This window comes from Crassostrea angulata, chromosome 9, assembly GCF_025612915.1.
Source record: "Crassostrea angulata isolate pt1a10 chromosome 9, ASM2561291v2, whole genome shotgun sequence".
NCBI classification, from domain to species: Eukaryota; Metazoa; Mollusca; class Bivalvia; order Ostreida; family Ostreidae; genus Magallana; species Magallana angulata.
The window spans coordinates 30,987,815-31,007,295 of record NC_069119.1 but is presented as its reverse complement, the minus strand read 5'-3'; the positions used below and the strand labels follow the sequence as shown (position 1 = coordinate 31,007,295).

Below are 19,481 nucleotides of genomic sequence, written 5' to 3'. Positions count from 1 at the left end.
ACTGATCTACCCTGGACTTAGTGTTAGGTGGACAATGAGTTATGGTTCATAACGATCACTGAATGTCAAACAAGTGATCCTTAATTTATTTCAACAGAAAAATTTCTTGTGCTTAATACTCGTAAGGTTTGTTGTATTGCTAGACCCGTATCAGAAATCAAAAGGCAACAAACGACGTGTGCATTCTAAGATTTGAATGAAAGGACCTTATGTACAAACGACTGGTTTATTCCTTTCTAACTTGATGTGAAAACTGTCAAGGACGTTGTCGAAACTAGCTATTAGATATAAAAAGAAATGATTGACCTATTTCCACTATTGAATAAATTGTCGATGACTGCTTCGTACACTGGAATGAACATGTAAAAATGTGGATCTCCGACAAAGTATAGTGTCTTTTCCACATAATGTCTTTGGTTGAATTAATATAAAAGTAATTGGGGAAGTTATAACTTCACTGTTTTATCTCTTAATATGAATTTGGGAAGGGGGATGTTGAAAAAAGTTCGATTCAGAACAAGCAAAGGTCATTTTGGTAAATGGAGAATATGAATTTTGTGCTATTTTCGTGGAAGACCTTTCAATCAAAAACGTTCTTACGGCTTTAAAGAACAATTGATAATCTAACCCACCATTTTCTTCTCAAATTAGAAGCGCGTTGTGTAAGAAGAAGTCATTGATTCCATTTTACTTTAAGCCGAACAATCGAATATCACATGATATTCAAAATCAATCTCGTTTTATTTTTCGATTTCCCATCCTCAGCAATGTTCGATAACTCAAAATTGTCCGGATTTCATTTTTTATTCGTACCATAAAAAGAATATTTAGTTTGTCGTCGTTTTGTAGTGTTAATATTACGTACAGTTATTCAACGGACCGCTTAGTTCAGTGGTTTCAAGGAGAACTACTACATACTGGGAAAGGGGTTCGACCCTCCGATGCAGCAGTACATTTTATTTCGCTCTAATGTGATATCGACTTGAAAATTCATCGTGGTCAAAATTGCAATTATTTCGCATAGTGAATGGATACCATCAAAAAACTTCTTTTTATTTCTTTTCATTTATACAGTTTGAAGGATAAATAACATTTTTATGATGATAAAAAAATACTTTGAGGCTGCTGAGGATCGGACAACCTTAGATTAAAACTTTGATCCACTCCGAAAAGGTTGCTTTCTTGTATAAAGTCTATTATTTATACAGACGTTTTTATAGAATGGTCTATGTAGAGACAACTTAAAAGCGTATAACAGTGCGACATTTAAGTCCGGACATGACAAGGTCCGGGCTTTTAGCTACCCTTTCCGTTGGACATAGCTTACTTTTGTTTATATATCTTGGTGGGACATTTTACTTTGATCCTATCATGTCAGCATGAATGTACACATTGCTCTAGTTTTCTTATAATTGTCTCTCATATATCAAAATCCCATGGGATTTTGGTGGGATTTTTCATCCCATCTCAAACCCCACCAAAATTCCATGGGAGAAAAAGTACTGTGGGATAAATTGTCCCATGTGGGAGAAAAAATCCCATAATTGTTAAAAGATGGGATTAATTCTCCCATATAGGACAAAAAATCCCACATAATAAAGAAAATGGGATATATATATTTTTCACATAGGATAAATGTTCCTATATGTCACAGATATTTTTCTCATGATTTCTCATAATAAATTATTTTCTTTTGTTATTTCACCTTAATTTGCACATAACATTAAACTCTGGCTCATAGTAATTGATTGGATCAACAACTGTACAAACATTTCATGTTTTCATCTGATATTAATCTTTTAAAGACATGTGAGAATGTATTGTGTTGATTTTCCAAAATACTGTAGGTGCATGTTTGCTATAAAATGCAGATTCTAATCCTCAATTAATAGTTATTATTTGGTTCTTCATTTTTAATCCATCTAATTAGACTTTCTTGTTATCTATCTCTTATGAACTTATAATTTCATTACATATTATATAGCTCTTTCTGGCAATTACCATAGGCGCTTCCCACCTAAAATCAGTGTATAAAAAATCCATCCCGAAAAGAGATGAATATTTGGCACAATGATGTATAGATGGTGAGCGTCTAACGTGCAGTTCTTTACCTCAGCAGATAAGAATGACCTTTATTATATTATATATAGTCTGAACAAAGAGTTCTATAAAGTTTACTCTTAAAAAGTATAGTCTACACGAAGACAATCTATGAAGTATAATTTATATATAGACGTCTTTATACCATGAACACTTTAGAGACGACTAAAAAGCATATTCTGATTGTGACGGAGACATATAATTTTTACGTATTCAAAATATAGTCTATATGAAGACAATCTATGAAGTATAATCTTTATACAGACGTCTTTATAGCATGGTCATTACATAGGCGACTAAAAAGCATGGTATGTACGGAGACAATGCAAAGTCTATGAAGTATATCATAAAGAAAAGTCTGAATAAACTAATTACAAACAGAAACGGTAACAAAGTTTTATCTATATAAGTACTGTGACATTTACAAAGATAAATGTTTATAGAGTCGTCTACACAGAGTTGTCTATATAATAAAGTTTATAAAGTGAGGTCTATAAAGTATATAGTCTTTCCAGAGTCGTCTATTGAATAAGGCCTATGCAGAGACATCTACGAAGTGAAGTGTACATAGATACGTCTCTAAATTAGTCCAAGAGAAATCGTGTACAATGTACAGTCTATACAGAAACACTTATATAGTAACGTCTTTAGAGACGTTCAAAGTGAAGTATACACAGTACGTCTTCAAAGTAAAGTCTACACAGAATAGTATAAAGTCGCTAGGGAAAAAATCACTTCGCTGTAAGCGTCAATTCATTATAAGCGTGTTCGCTATAACCATGTCATACTGTATAACACGTGCACGCTCTCTCTCTCTCTCTCTCTCTCTCTCTCTCTCTCTCTCTCTCTCTCTCTCAGTAAAAAATACTCATAACAAACCAGTATCTATATTTACAAGAATTTATTCAATTGAGGACCTTCAAGGACATAAATCTAAAAATAATGTTTGGCTACAAGTACTATTATAATATCATCTCTTGTTCTAAAATACCCATTATAAAATGATCATGTTACAGACAGTGAGGTAGAGCGATTTCTGAAACGATGAAAGAATACAAAAAAGTATATCTTTTACTACAGAGGTAATTCCATTAGCCATCTAGTGTTTGTAAATAACCTGAGACCTTAAGATAGACCTGAGTCATATCGAGGCGCAAAAATAGTAACCTGAAAGAGAAATTTGATTAAGTTAAGTCTGCTATTCAATTTAAACTGTTGAAGAAGGGTTTTCAAACATTAATTGGTTCACTTCAGATATGTTTCTAGCACAAAAGTGATTCCGGTTTATCCTTAAAACTTCGTTTGCGGGTGTATAATGAATTCAAGTCATTGCTTAAACAGGAATAATTCCTTAGCTGGCATTATCTTTTGCTTGTTCGTAATAGCAATTTGCAACAACACCTAAATGTCTGTCTAGGGCTTCACAATTTCTAAGTATCGCTTCACAATTATTCAATGAATGCCATGTCCACAAGTATTTTTAATTTTTTCAATGTATATCGAAATACTTAAAATTGAACAAATTTACAGAATAACACATAACATAAAACAATTTTTTTTTACCAACAGGAAAAATATGCACATGATAACGGATAAAAAAAATAAAAGAAAGATGCGGGATATTTTCCTGTTTAAAATTTAGTGTATGCATTTTCCACGTTTACTTCATCCTGTAACTAGAAGCTTACATGGAAAGAGTAAAGAAAACAAATGAACTAAAAACCGTTACTTATAAATACAGTTGCATTATTTATTAACGCAGTCGTTCTACAATTACAGCACTAGAAATTTTCAATTTTTTAAGACTACTTGAATGTCGAACATTTAGCTTGATAGTTTTGTCAACGGGTGTAAAGTTTCAGATTTTGCGCTGTTTATGAAATTAACGGACAATTTTATAACAACCTGCATCTTCCAAAGAACTTGATTTCATATTGCGTTTTTGCCAAGATTTTTAATTCAGCGGATATTAAACAAATACTTCATTAATTAACACGGGCTCCTCCATTGCCATTCTTTGGAAACAAAAAATACGAACATTTTGAAGTCCATACAAAATGATTACAGACAAGTCCTTTTTTCCAGCCCCCTCCCTTTTTACTAGATAACCAAATTAAAGCTGAAGATAATTCATAAATATAGTAACCATTGCGTTTAGTTTACTATTCCCTTTTTATGTTTAAAAGATACTGTAATGAATTATGAACTATTGAATGCATGTTTTGATGTTTTAACACCCTTAAGGTAAGAAAAGTAACAGATATGTTAGACAAGGCTCGGCAAAAGGAAAAAAGAGTCACGTGACACACGAGGTAAAATGGCAACACATCCAAGGGAATGAAAAAAACGTTTTAAACAACAAGATGGCCCATCCGAATTCCTGGCGGATGACGGGTGGGGATGGGGTAGTTAAGGGGTAAAGGCAGTTTGCAAATGCAACTTTTTTACCGACTGCCAAATTAGAATCATTTATTTAGGCCAGATTCTGTATAACAAAATACAGTCAACATAGTTACCCTTTTCTCATTCCCCCTGTAAAAAGATAAAGTTTTGCCAAATCAAACTTAATATTGAGATCAATTTCTTTGCATGAAAGTTTTTAAGTTTTTGGGTTCTAGCTAGATCTGCAAATCAACTGATGCAAAACAAGGGGGCAGTGAAGTTAAAGAAAATCAGAGTGCCAAAATATGTGTGACAATGGGTTCTGTTACGGATGATAACCTAACTGTACAGCTAAGCTAAATTTTCATTTCAATTGATATTTGAATTAAGGTGTTAAAACATTTATTTAAATTGATGTTGTAGACTTTGCTATTCATACAGGACATGCATGCAATAAATTAACTAATTCTTTGCATATTTACACGTTGAATTTGTTTGCAATTATTCTAATTTCAACTGAGTATAACTGAGATATCTTTGGAGGTAAAAACTTAAATAAAATCACACACATAATTTTTCTTTTACTAATACTTACTTCAGTATCTAATTTCGCTGCCCTGAAATTGACCTGAAATTGACTTGAAATTAACTTAAATTCAGGAATTAACCTGAGAAGGCATCTGTATGTACAATACTAAACAACAAGTCCCTGAATTAAAAACAACTTTTTTCTCATGTGCTATGACTCAAAATAGAAATTTACATAGCAATGGAACAACTCATTTCTACGAACAGAAAAGTAAAATGAAATGGAAAGATAAAAAAAAAACAAATATTGTATACATACATACATACACGAGTCACTAAAGTCCATATGAACACAAATGCAATGCTATTGAGCAGAAGTTGGAAGTTAACAGACAGAAACCATGGCTGTTACCATAGTAACTCACCATAACAACAATCCAAAACCATATCCAAAGATTAGGGGATGCAACTCTTGGAAAGTTTGAAACATACTGAATTTCCCCCTTTTAACGTACACACAAACAATAATAATATATGTATACAATTTTTTTTCAACATTAGATGTTTGAAAATCATTAAAAAAAAAACCTCACACATGCTAAATATGATAATTACATAATAATTCTCTCTCTCCTCTTCTCCTCAAGAACTCATTTTCAATAAATTCTTTTCCACAAGTCTTGCACCAAAAATGCCACTAAATTAACTTAAAAGTCCATCATTTATTTCATTCTTTCTATAAAAATTTCTCCTCTCTGTCTTCACATAGACAGTCCCAAGTTTTCCCGTTTTGCTCCTCTTTCTGAGTCCATTACCAATGCTCACTTGTCACTCTGCATATAAATGTCCCGGACAACAGAAGGCATCGCTTCCTCATCAATGGGGAGAACTGTCAGCATTTTGGAGTGTTCTGCACTAATGTTCCGCAGGTCAATCAGCCGTAACAGATACTTGGCCAGCCCACACCCTCCTTTTACCCGTTTCTTGTTTTCGTACTCCTCGAGAGCGTCTACGTACACTTTTTGGATCTGTTCCACCAGGTCTCGATTTGTCAACCCCGCCCTGTCAGCTAAAATAGATTGTATTCTTTGTGAAAATAAAGAAAATTATTGCCTGTTATAAGCATTATTTTGAATCACAAAAAATTTAGGATGGATCAATTTTTTGTGTATTCATTTGGTAATCCTCACCAACATATTTATATTCCAAAGGAATAGTGTCATAATTTATACTAGAAAATCCACGACTTCACCTTCCGATGAGAAGTTGCCATTCCACAAAAAATTAGCCCTCATAAATTTATTTAAACTATTTCAAAGCAGAGTGCAAATTATGGTAGTTTTTAGAAATCCAAATTTTCCTTGGTCTTGGAAATACCCCCGTTAAACTTACTTAATAATATATGGGTGACAAAATTATTACATTTACACATGATGATCGAATGTTACCTTTCATGTTTTGAAAAAAACCCATAATTATCATATATGTGTATATCAATCCCTAAAAAAAGGAATTGTTTAAAACAATTTTACAGTTTATCAGCAAACTTAATTTGGCAACAAATTTGACACTCTCTTGTATGATCAGTAGTTAGTTCAACAGTAACAACACAGGGCCCCACCAAAACAACTTGCAAAAGGGTTAAAAAACAATCTTCATCTTTCAATATTAAAAAAAAAACAGAAGAAAATTTCAATAACTTTCAATACCTGAAAATATACTAATGGCCGTAAAGAGGGCATATTCGGCATTGTCCGAGTTAAGGTCGGCCATGTCATGACAGAGTTTGAAGACCAGCTCGGTGTATTCCTTTGTTTGGCCAGTTGCCACCATATTGTCCATGGTCAGTGGAATGCCATTGGCTAGAATGATTGACCTGGAGGCGGGGTCGTACATACGGCTGGCTCGCAGTGCCATCACTTCGCTTGAAGCTGCCTACAACACAGGAAATGGGGGAATATCAAAACAAACAGAAATACTGGGCTACAGATTACCTAGAACATTGTGAGGGAGGTACATCAATACATACCCACATAAATATGCTACTAGCTGTTTATTTAATATAAGAGCTACTTTCTGCGATAAAATTGCCAAACAAAACCACTGACAATACAATTTCACTTTTCAAAAACAAAACCCAATAATGTTATAGACTTTTTGTGTTTCTCCTTTTAAACAGAGACTCAAACAAATAAAATCTGCTGCTCTGTTGTTAGGGCACTGATACAGTCTCTTGCATGGGTGACTCAAGTACCCCTAAAAAGTTCATGCTTATAGAAAACATTATAATAGCCATCTTATAGTCTGCTGGATAAACTGACCTTGGCCTAATAAAAATGACTTTTACAAGGTAAAATAACCATAACCTGGTAAACTGACCTTGACCTAGACCTAGTTATCATAGACCTTGACCTGGTATACTTACCTTGAGCAATATAATTTGGTCCTCTTTGTTGAGTTTGGAGAATCCCGGCAGACTTTTGGCGTACTCAACAATAAGATGTGTGATAAGGACAGTCATCTTGGAGAGGCTGCTGAGCACATGTTCCCCTGATTCTTCTTTTGCCGTGTCGATATCCTGCAACAACAATTAGGCCATACAAGTAAAATTCTAATCCAGTGACTGCACAATTACTTAAATTCCAGATTTAACTGTTTTGTATCATATTGCAAGAATATAAACACTGTAAACACTGAAATTTTGTTGCTGTCTTATCATATAGGAAAACAAGAGGTACAAGGGCCATATTGCTCACCTGAGCAAAAAAAGCCATTCAAATCAGCATTACGGTTTCAAATTTAAAGTATCTTGACAATTTTAATCAGTTCAGTATTTCTTGCACAAAAAGTTGAAAAATCTTTCAATATTTATCCATATTTTTAACTGGTAAATATCAAGCCCCTTTTGTTGGTTTAGTATTTGTGAAAAGATTTTTCTCTGAAATTTTTACCCCCCCCCCCCCCAATGCCTTGTGGCCCCACTTTTCTCAAGAGAATCATAATTTGATCAAACTTTTCTTTTACTCTTCCTTTGTAAAAATTTGACCCCCATTAGAGCCCCATTCTACCCCTGGGATCATGATATAGGCAAACTAAAATCTACTTTATCCCAGGATACATCCACAAAAGTTTAAGCTTTCCTGTTTGATTGGTTTTTGAGAATAAGATTTTTAAAGAAATTCTGTATCTTATCCTATGTAAAGATTCATTTCCCCACTGTGGCCTCACCCTAACCCTGGGGACCATGTTTTGAACAAACTTAAATCTACACTACCCAAAGATGCTTGCACACAAGTTTGAGCTTTTCTGACCAAATGATTTTTGAACCAAGTTTGGTTGAAATTTGCCCTGTAGTCAGGAGAAGATGAAAATGTGAAAAGTTTACAATAATGACTATGCAACGGATAAATCTTGATCAGAAAATCTCTCTTGAGCCTTCAGCTTAGGTACGCTAAAAATGGATACCATTGCAAAACATTTTAAATTATTGTTATGACAGGTAATCAACAAGAACTTGCATTTTTTTTATCTTGATGAACAATGGACAACTAAGGAAGTCAATTGGGGGGAGGGGGGGTTGCGTAAAAACTATATTAGCAAAACTTTTCATTGTTTAACCATAATAACATAAAAACGCAACAGTCATTTAAAAAAAAAAATTCCATGAAAAATGTAAAATAATTTATCTGTATTTTGTTTAGGCCACACAAAATTAATTTTTAGATTCTCATCCCCGCCCGCCCCTCTGAAATGGCCCGTCCCAATGCATTTTATTTTTTTGGAAAAAAAAAAAAATTTAAATTTCGGTGAAAAAAAATGAGCTCAGAATACAAAAACTTCAAAACATTTTAATGGCTGCCTAAACATGTGGATTACCATTTGGGTGATTCCAGTAATGATTGTTATCATAAGGATACAAATGTCTCCGTGCATTAACAGTCAAGTTGAAAAAATGGAATTAAAGTAGATCCAGTGTTCTGTGACGTCACACTTTTTTGTAAAACTTTGAATTCTTTAAAAATTGTGCAAGATAGTTTTATTTATTTTATGTGAATATAATCACATGGATGTAATTAGAATTATTGGTAGGTTCAAGATATTTTCGCACTTAATTTTATATTAAATTTCCAAATTTTTATATATTTTATCTTTACAAAGGGGAAATAACTCTTTTTCTGACTTTTCTTTCAGTTGTATGTCTAAATGCTATAGTTTTTCTTATTCCAACGATTAATTTTAAAATATTTTTGTAATTTTAGTTTTCTGATATAGTTGACATTAAAATTAAACAAGAAAAACAAATTTCTGCCTACAAGATTTTACTTTTAACAGAAAAAAATACATTTTTCTAATGCTAAAATATGCTTTAGTTTATGTTTATCTGGCATCTCAAAAAGTGTGATGACATGTATATTTTTTCTAACCATCGATGACATTTAAGTCTATTAAGTCGAAATCAGTTCGGTTTTTCAACTTTCCTCAGAGAATTTTACGAGTATGGAGCTACCTTAAGGTGTAATATCCCTCTGCTATTAATTTTGCCATATATTTTTAAAAAAAATTCATATTGATTTTCATCAAAGTCAATATCAATTGATTCATATGAAACAAAAATGAAGTGATGAAGCGCTGCTAGATTTTTCAAAAATTGATAATGTGTCTAATCATGATATGAAGAAAACTAGACATAGTGATTAGAAAAAGCAAAATTTGACCATCGCAGCATAAAATTAAAAATCCGAAATGTATATGAAAATAATATATAGTTATATACATTTTCATATCATATTACAAAACATATCAAAGCGCTGCATTTTAGTTCAGAATAGCACTTTGTTGTATAGGTTTGCAACAAAAATTGCTTCAATCTGCAAGAGTTATCTTTCTTTATCATAGACTTTTAAAGGTTTACATACATGTTTTACATACACTGCATGATAAATTGCCACAGTTTCTAAATTTTCAGAAAAAGGTTTTCTGTTTTCAAATTTGAATAAGATAATAGTAAATGGATCCATATATTAAGAAATCCTAAAAATTTAAACCAGAGCATAAATTTTGTTGTAACACAACAATAGGATGAAGCGAATAATCTTCCAGTAATTGGTATAATATTAATATAGGGATTAATTGTCTTGAATCAAATGAGATATTGGGTTTTTTAATTTTGTTTTCCCATATCTGCTCCCTCAGAATAGAAAAGCCTTATTAAATTTTAAACATTTGAAATGTTAAAAGTTTTAAACGATCATAACTAAGTATTGAGTTTGTAATTGTCTTAGTCACATTTTTCCCAATTATAATTCATTCAGCTCCGTGAACGAGCTATAGATAAAGAAATAAAAACATTCCATCCAAATATTCTCTGGCCTAAAACATCAAACATCAACTGTAAATGTACTGAACAAGTACATAAAATTTTGTTATATTTAAAAAAAAGAATTAATCCACCGGGATTGGTAGGGGGAGGAATAGTCATGTAGATACATGTTTTGCCTCATAAATACTTTATCATTATGAAACATTTCTTGTAATATTTTGTAAAAGTTTCTTTATTTTTTTGCCCCCTGCTTCATAAAGCCCTGGGGTTCAATTCTTTCCAGTCAATTTTTTTTCCTATATTAAAATTTAAATAAGTGTATCGCCTTCCAACATAAATTAGGACCCAGCACCACCTCCCTTGTTGTTACATGCCTTAATAATTGTGAGTTAACAGAAACAAAGTGATATTATCTTCTACAGAAGTTATCTCTCTTACCAGAGGGACAATCAACCTTAAAAGTTTAAAATTGGGTTTGTGTACTCACATTAGCATTAACAATTTAAAAGGGTAGAGCAGTTGTTATTTCTAGAGATGATTAAACAAAAAATAAAAAATAGTAAATAAAATCCGCCCACCCGCCCCATATTTTTTGCAAATCAGGATGAGAATCTAAATATTACTTTATGTGGCCTTATTGTGTTCAATTTTAATGGTATTGAAACAATTTCCTAAAAGGTAATTCTCCGAATTTCACTAGAATTTTTAAAAACATGCCTAATAAAAACTAAAGCCGGCCTTCTTTGATTAACTGAAAGAAAACTGATACCAAAACTCACTGTACTTCTGTGTTCAATTTTCCCTCTTTAGTCTACCGACTTTCTAAATAAAAAAAAAATAAGGAAAGCAGAGCCCAAGATGTCAAGGACATCAAAACTCCTACAGCTGATTGGCTAAGCAGGTGTTTGTTGAGACTGATCCCTCAGGGAACCATGTTTATTTCCAGAACGTCAAGAAAAGTAGGAAGTTGAAAGGTAAAGGATTAAAAAATGTGTTCTAAATCCCCAAGTAGATTTAGTATTGGTCTTCCCCGAGTAGATTTAATTTTGGTCTCATTTGAAATACAGGAAATGGAGCATCAATGCATGGCAATCATGCAATTTAAATTCATATCTTACTTTACCAACTAGTATCAACTAAATTCAATATAAAGATTATTAATGCTAATTTTTAGATGAAATACATCAGTACAAATATCTTTTCTCTATTTTGCCATTATCTTTCATTCTTTAAAGATATCAATTTGACTAATTAAAGCATTAGATAATGATGGAATCCCATAGGAAAACTAGCATTAGATAATGATGGAATCCCATAGGAAAACTAGCATTAGATAATGATGGAATCCCATAGGAAAACTAGCATTAGATAATGATGGAATCCCATAGGAAAACTAGCATTAGATAATGATGGAATCCCATAGGAAAACTAGCATTAGATAATGATGGAATCCCATAGGAAAACTGCAGCTCATTCTAATTCCACTATTTTACTTTGAAGTTAAAAAATTTACTTGAACACTTCAAAACTTATAACATTAACCCATTTGCTAATTAGCCATTTTTTTTTAACTAAGGTAGCAGTTTTAGTTCGATAATGGTAATTTATAAATTAAGAAACTGCAAGTCATTTTAATTTGACAAGTGTTAAACTTTCATTGTTTCGCAAAAAGTACCAATTGCAGTGGTTTTAATTTCTTGCATTGAAATATTCAATTTGAAAACTAATTTTAGTATTCCTGATATGACATGATTTGCACATAGGTGGAGAATAATAATGTCCCTTGACTCAGTATAAACACACTCATATATATATATATACATGCGCGGATCCAGAAAATTTTTCCAGGGGGGGTCCGAAGGATAATTGTGTTTGCCAGGGGGGGTCCGAGGCATATTTTCACGATAATTTTACTATGTAAATTTAATAAATTTTCATTTTCCAGGGGAGGTCGGGACCCCCCCGACCCCACCTCTAGATCCGCGCATGTATATATATATATATATATATATATATATATATATATATATATATATATATATATATATATATATATATATATATATACACACACACACACACACACACACACACACACACAATGCAATGAACGCCAAGTTGGAATTATAACAGACCGCTCGGAGGTGCAATAAAAAATGTCACTATCAGTTGACTTCTAACTCATATTAATTATCATTTTCAGAAAATGTCTGTAATTCACATATGTATGTCATGAATAAAAAAGAGGGAATCCTTGTATTCAAAGATTACAAGCTACACTGTATGCCCCTAATTTCATGTCTGTCAAATCATGACAGAAACAGTACACCTGTAAATCAAAAGTCTCGAGACATTACAATTCCTTCAAATTAGGTTGACATTCCTTCAAATTAGGTTGACATTACAATTCCTTCAAATTAGGAGTACACATTCCTACACATTAAGTTGACATTATTATTCCTACACATTAGGTTGACAATATTATTCCTACACATTAGGTTGACATTACAATTCCTACACTTTAGGCTGGTGTAACTTAATTCCTACACAGTCTACTTTTCTTCTGCACTACATTTATGTAATGTATGACCTAAAAAAACACCTGGGTTGTCATCATTGATGAACACAACATGTTTAGAATTGTGTTTCATCAAAGGGGTAGCAAGCACAAATGCCCAGTAGCAAACAGCTATCTACCACTTCTCCACTGTTCTTCCTTTAAAAGTATTCATGTAAAAGCAACCACATTTCCACCCCCGTCTTTTTTATTTATTTCTTGAATTGCCTTTTTTTCTCTCACCCATTTTTTAAAAGTGAATTTGTCTAGGTCCTTAGAATGACAATTTTCATTGATGTGGTTCTAATGAATTCTCCTGGTCTTGTACAGAGAATCTTTTTAGTTCTGGCTTTCTATAATTTTAGGTTTTTCCTCATTCTTTAAAAATTAAATTGTCTAGGTCCTCATAATGGTAATTTTCATTGATATGAGTGCACTTGCGTTTTTATGTAGACCATGCTGTGTCAACCAATAGCTAGATAACTGTCATTGCGTGTGAAAGGAGCAATAGATAATCGATTCCAAATAATGCTGTAAAAATCAATACTATGTCATCTCACAAATCCGTTAAGTGCCTAATTGTGATGGCTTCAATCTTCATGTGTTCTGCAAATGATTGTTACTTTCTACAGACATAAATGTTTGCAAGCATAACAGACATGAGCTTGGACCAACAGAAAGGTTCTCTAATATACTGTCAATTGGGAAATTTACATGATGGTTTTGATTTAACTACCGGTTCGCAATTTACTGTTTTTCCTCGAAATGAATTCTGGTACTTTATACCACAGGGTAGAAGTTCTCTGTATATATTAACATATTAGATTTTTTAAAGCATAAAATTACAAGAGGCCCATGGGCCACATTGCTCTCCTGAGCAACAATAGACATAATAAAATCAGCTTTATGGAGTCATATACAAAATATCTTAACAATGATCCTGTGAGGATGCTTCCACACAAGTTTCAGCTTTTCTAACTGCTCAGTTTCAGAGATGAAGATTTTTAAAGATTTACTCTAAATATTCATATGTAAAAATTCGACCCCCCATTGTGGCCCCACCCAACCCCCAAAGATCGTGATTGAACATACTTGAATCCACACTACCTGAGGATGCTTCCACACACAAGTTTCAGCTTTTCTGGCCAAATGGTTTTTGAGAAGAAGATTTTTGAAAAATACCAACAAATTTTCAATGACTGTTAACTATCTCCCCTTGAAAGAGGGCATGGCCCTTCATTTTAACAAACTTGAATTCCCTTTACCTAAGGATGCTTTGGTCCAAGTTTGGTTGAAAATGGCACAATGGTCCGGGAGGAGAAGTCGAAAATGTAAAAAGTTTACTGACAGACGGACGCCATACAAAAAGTGATCAGAAAAGCTCACTTGAGCTTTCAGCTCAGGTGAGCTAAAAAACATCACGATTGAAACTTTGATTCAAACTAAGAATCAAAACAACTTTCAGTACATGCCTTTTCCATTACTAAGCCATGATTGTATGTACAAAAACAATGACTGAAACAACTGTAGTTGACTAGTTGATGTTGAAAAACCCTAAATGCATGTTTATACTTACAATAGCATTATTCACTTTGGACTCTTCGGGAAACTCGAACTTGTCCTGGAGTTTGACGAGCTTCTCTATCAGTTTCCGAGTGTCCTCGCACACCGACTGTATCGGCCGGGAGTCAATGATAGCATATGGGGACAGGGTGGAGGCAAACTTGACTTCGGGGGGAGACTGGGCTTTCGTCTCGATCCCTTCCCCCGAGTTTGAGTTGCTGCACTCGGGGTTCAAGGCCGGCTTTTTCTCTGAGCTGCCTTCATGTACATTTTGAGTATATCGTTGTTTGGCCTTCCGTCGTGCATCTCTGGCTTTGCACTGCTCCTCTGATAATAGACCTGAGAAGTAACAAAAAGACAAATAAATATTATTTGAGATAAAAAAAAATTTGTGACATCCTTCTTCTTTCAGACTCATGGTTTACATGTAATAGTCCAATACTGTAGAACCCTTATTTTTTGTAGAAGTACTTATATCTGCACTTAAACTGTTTTGCATCAAATCATGAGAACATAAAATCAGGAATAACGACTTTTAATGATAGTTTTTTTATTTTTATTTTTTACATCTGTTTGAAAAATTAGATGTGAGATTTAAAATCCATGAGGTGTGCTTCTCAGTATTTTTAGTTGATATTAATTTTAATTCCTTGTGTCTAATTAGGAATCTATAATATTATAGTGACCATAGAATCAGTCCGGTATTAAGACCTTAACATTAGAAAGTTTCAGTGCCAATATCTATTAAAGTCCAACCGTATATAGCGCTTAAGGTACATGTATAAACAAATACACTTGTCTGATAAAGTTCAAAGGACGTTTCAGTATGTTACATGCTCATGAATACACTTCTGTTTAACAAAAAATTAGACAGTCTTAGGCACATAAGAGCTGACATTTTTTTTCAGCATATCTCTCCATCAATCAAATTTTTCATTTCTTGAATATTTTCTTATTTTAAAGCATCAGAATGTTTCAGATGCACTTTTTATGGTCAAGGATAAACCCAATCGAGGTCAAGCAACAAAGGCAAAAAATTACACACAATAACCGCAACTTCTACAATTAATGCACCCTGATTACCTAAAGCATTTGTTTACAGCATGTATACCTATGCATAAGACCCACTGCCTTAAGATGCAAATGGGTGTTGAAAAAAATCCCGAACTATTATCTGTTGCAAGGTCGATGCTCTATTGGACCTGATCAACAATTAGCTTTGGTCTATTACAGAATTGAGATGAAAAAATACAACCAAACTGTGAGTGATAACAGCGTAAAAATTACAGATAACATGCCTTAAGGTACTTCACTACACCGAGACTTAAACTTTTTATGACATTGCGTCACAAGATAGCGATTTAAATGATTTCTTAAACTGTTTGTATCAATCGATTCAGATGTATATAGTAATAGCTCAGTGGTTAAAGTATCAGGCTTGTGAAATGCAGGTCATGAGTTCGAATCCGCCTGGGGCTTTTGTTCATGTTTACTGAATGAAATTTTTGAAAATATCATTTTTTATCTAAAATTGCACATTATTTCACCTATTTGACACATACTTCTTATCCATCATGCTATCTATCATAATCAAGTAATTTTCTGCTGATTTGAGAAACTATTTCAAGGTGTTGTGAGGCAACTTAATACAAGGTTAGCAGCATTTAATTGCCCTGGTTTAATATAGAATATGTTCTGGGAAATCTCTCCTCCGATGAAGTCCCTGATTTTGAGATAGATGATATAGCTAGTTGACAATTTGAAAATATTGGGATTAGCAATTTGTTTCTTATAAACTAATTATTATTATCAAAATAGCAGAAGCTGTCAAAATCTCAAGAACAGTCCTTTTTATCGGCAGCAATATCAGTTTCTGAGAATCGATCATTTTTTCTTTTTTCTAGCACAGCCAAATATCAAGCATCAATTGGGTTAGATGGCTTCTAAAGTTTCCCTGTGGCTTTATAACTAGGTTTTTTTTCTGTTACGGTATAGTTTTAATTTTCTCACATATCCTATCTACAAGGAAGTCTTTTCCATTATCATAAAAATACTCCGTGTTTTTTTTTTTAGCTATTAAAAAAAGGACCTGAGGATTTGTTCACATTTCAATGATTATTTGGATAGCTAGTTGATCTTCTAATATAAAGTGACTTAACTATTTTCAGTTTTATTTGACGTTTGACCTGGAAAGATTTAATCATCCTCGAACAAATCACAGCAAAATTTGCTCTGCCTGTATGAAACTATGTCCGAAACCCATATCGAATTGCCATGATAAATATAATTTCTTTTTTTCATATTTCATGATTTACATTTGGTACTCATACATTCTGTAACTACAGAGTGTGTTTTAGTGCCCGGTGTCATAAAACTTAACCCAATACAGGTTCATCCCAGAATAAAATTATGCTAATTTTGCCCTAAATTTGAGAACGCTGTGATCATGAAAATAGACTTGAACTTTAAGTGGCATTCAATCAAGATTATATTTACTGGTTTATACAGGTATAGGTAGATAATATCATGCATGTTTGTAAAAACAGTCCCTCTCTCTCTCTCTCTCTCTCTCTCTCTCTCTCTCTCACTCTCTCTCTCTCTGCACATACAAGCATACTGCCATGCATGAGTGAATGATATCTTCACTTGATCTTGAAACTTCCTACATAAAATTTACTAAGCAACATATTCTTCCTGGGATAACACAAAAATTCTTTTGCTAATTATCAAATTATCATAAATAAACCATTAGACAGAAGTCGATTGCATTTAGTTTTGTAGAACAAAGGACGTAGGTACTCCTAATGTATTGATTAGATTGACTCCAGGACTGCAAAATTCATAATTATCTAACGCAAGATGTCTGAAATCCGGAAAAGTACACAAATAGAAAGTTGTAGAATTCCTATATGTCATTTTACAGGTATCTTCAGGTTATGGCAGGAGAAAATAAATGTTCGGTAGGACACCAGTAGTCTGTCTGGTTGTTATATTGAAATGTTTGAATTTCAGCTATTATATTCATTAGAATTAACTCCAAGACTGTGAAATTGATAAATCTAAAGCAAGATGTCTGAAATCCAGAAAGGACATAAATAGAAACTTGAAGAATTCCTATATGCCATATATTACAGGTTTTTTCAGGTTATGGCACGAGAAAATAAATGATGTAGGACACTAGTTGTTAGTCTGATTGCTTTATAGAAATGTTTCGAATTTCAAATTCAGCAGACTGAGAGTTTTTTTTTCAATTTTTCATATCCATCAGAAGAGCTAGATGAAGTAAATTTGATATGTCAACTGATTCTAAAGACAATAGTTTGAGACTTGCAGCGCAAATTCATCTGGTATGAAGTTGATGTATTACATTCAAAAAATGTATAAATTCATCTGGTATGGAGTTAATGTATTACATTCAAAAATGTAAAATCTGTCTGCAAAATCATTGCTGGATTCATGTTAATTAATAATACATGCATATACAGGAGAACGAAACTGAAGAAAGCTTAATTTATAATAGATTTAACGTACATTCTTCTTTCATGCCAACTTCTCGACATCTTTTGAGGCGACATGACTGACATTTCCGCCGCATCCACATGTCCATCTCGCAGTTTCCGCCATATTTACAGTTATATGAAGCACCTCGAGTAATACTGCGACGGAAAAACCCTGAAATAGCCAAAGCATTTATCAGTCAATCTAATGCAATCAAAGAAATACATTGTATTATATGTAAAAGTATACAGTAAAACATTGTTATAGCAGTGTGCCAAGGTCGAGCTACTTTAGTTCATTATAGCCCCGTAAAGCACAAAGAACAAGCCAATTTTCAGACTGATTTTATTCATTGCACCATGATTTGTTATATCCCTATCAAAGAAGTCAATAATAAAGTTTTAAAATAATGGGAGCGATGAAACTGACTTCCCTGTAAGCATGAATTTCTTATAAGCGTGTTATGTAATGTACTTTAAGTGTACTAGCTGTTGAGCAAACTCAAGTACACGCAGGTGAATCTAAAAGATCTAAAAAAAGAAAAAAAATGATATGTCCTTGAATTATGAGATATTCAAATATCGTTGTACCTAATAGTGAAATTAATAAAATAATTTTTTAACTCAACAGAGTTTTTTCAACATTAATGGCAAACATGCACCATATGGCATTGACAATGAAGAGAAGTATGCGACATTTTCAGATACAGCATTAAATTCTTAACTTTCATTATTGAGTTATAATTTGACAAAGTAGTAGTGCAGCATATGATTTGATCAATCTGAAAATAGATAATGTTGTCCGAAGTTATAGGCCGAGGGGGATATAAAAGTTTATATCTGAAGGTCAATCAAATTAAATGTTACGGAATACAAATCAATACATGCTCTACCCAACCCTTCAGATACGAGCACTGTGCTAGACTCGTTACTTTACTGGTCTTTTTTTTCAGGGATGCCTTAATGAAATCTTATCCACTACTTCTATTAATTTTGTTAAAGGAGGCCTCCTCATTTGCATAATTAAGTCTGCTGTCTTGAAGTTTACACTATAAATATGCATAGGACATCAGCACATATCACTTGCTACAAGAAGATATTTTGTCTTTCAATTGTGAAGACCTGACTTTCTTAATTTATGCTCGTAAACTTAACAGGACAATAATGCTGTTATTGATGTGAAATTTAAGTTCAATATATCCAATTTTTAAAATTTTCTCTTCGGTTTTTAAGAAGTTAAATTACTTTAAAGACATTAAATTGCTTTCATTTATTGATAGGTACAGACCCTGAAATGTTCATGTACTAGCTACAACAATTCACACAATTCAAACATTATACTGAACTGTTCACACAAAATGTTTCTTACATGGAGGTCACACACCTTTTTGGTGTAGTAGCAATCTTCAGGGTCAGTAACAAACATATTTTCTTTCTTTTTTTATCCACAATTCAAATGTGCACTGCAATCAACTGATAATGAATTGTTGTTTTGAGGTGAAATTCATTACCACTGACATCTACCTTGTTGATC

At 33.0% G+C, this 19,481-nt stretch overlaps 1 protein-coding gene across 6 annotated transcripts in view; it reads right to left on the bottom strand.

The window, feature by feature from the left end:
* Positions 1 to 2,986: 2,986 nt before the first annotated feature.
* Positions 2,987 to 19,481, bottom strand: part of LOC128162781 (ecdysone receptor-like) — an 83,049-nt gene continuing 66,554 nt past the window's right edge. For all 6 annotated transcript variants that reach the window (XM_052826159.1, XM_052826162.1, XM_052826164.1 and 3 more), the window contains 5 exons: positions 17,982 to 18,122; positions 14,464 to 14,789; positions 7,436 to 7,588; positions 6,720 to 6,945; positions 2,987 to 6,079 (listed from right to left, as the gene is read on the bottom strand). In XM_052826159.1, the coding sequence (XP_052682119.1) occupies positions 5,832 to 6,079; positions 6,720 to 6,945; positions 7,436 to 7,588; positions 14,464 to 14,789; positions 17,982 to 18,122 (1,094 nt within the window). In that variant the 3' untranslated portion in view covers positions 2,987 to 5,831. The remainder of the gene's footprint in view (positions 6,080 to 6,719; positions 6,946 to 7,435; positions 7,589 to 14,463; positions 14,790 to 17,981; positions 18,123 to 19,481) is intronic.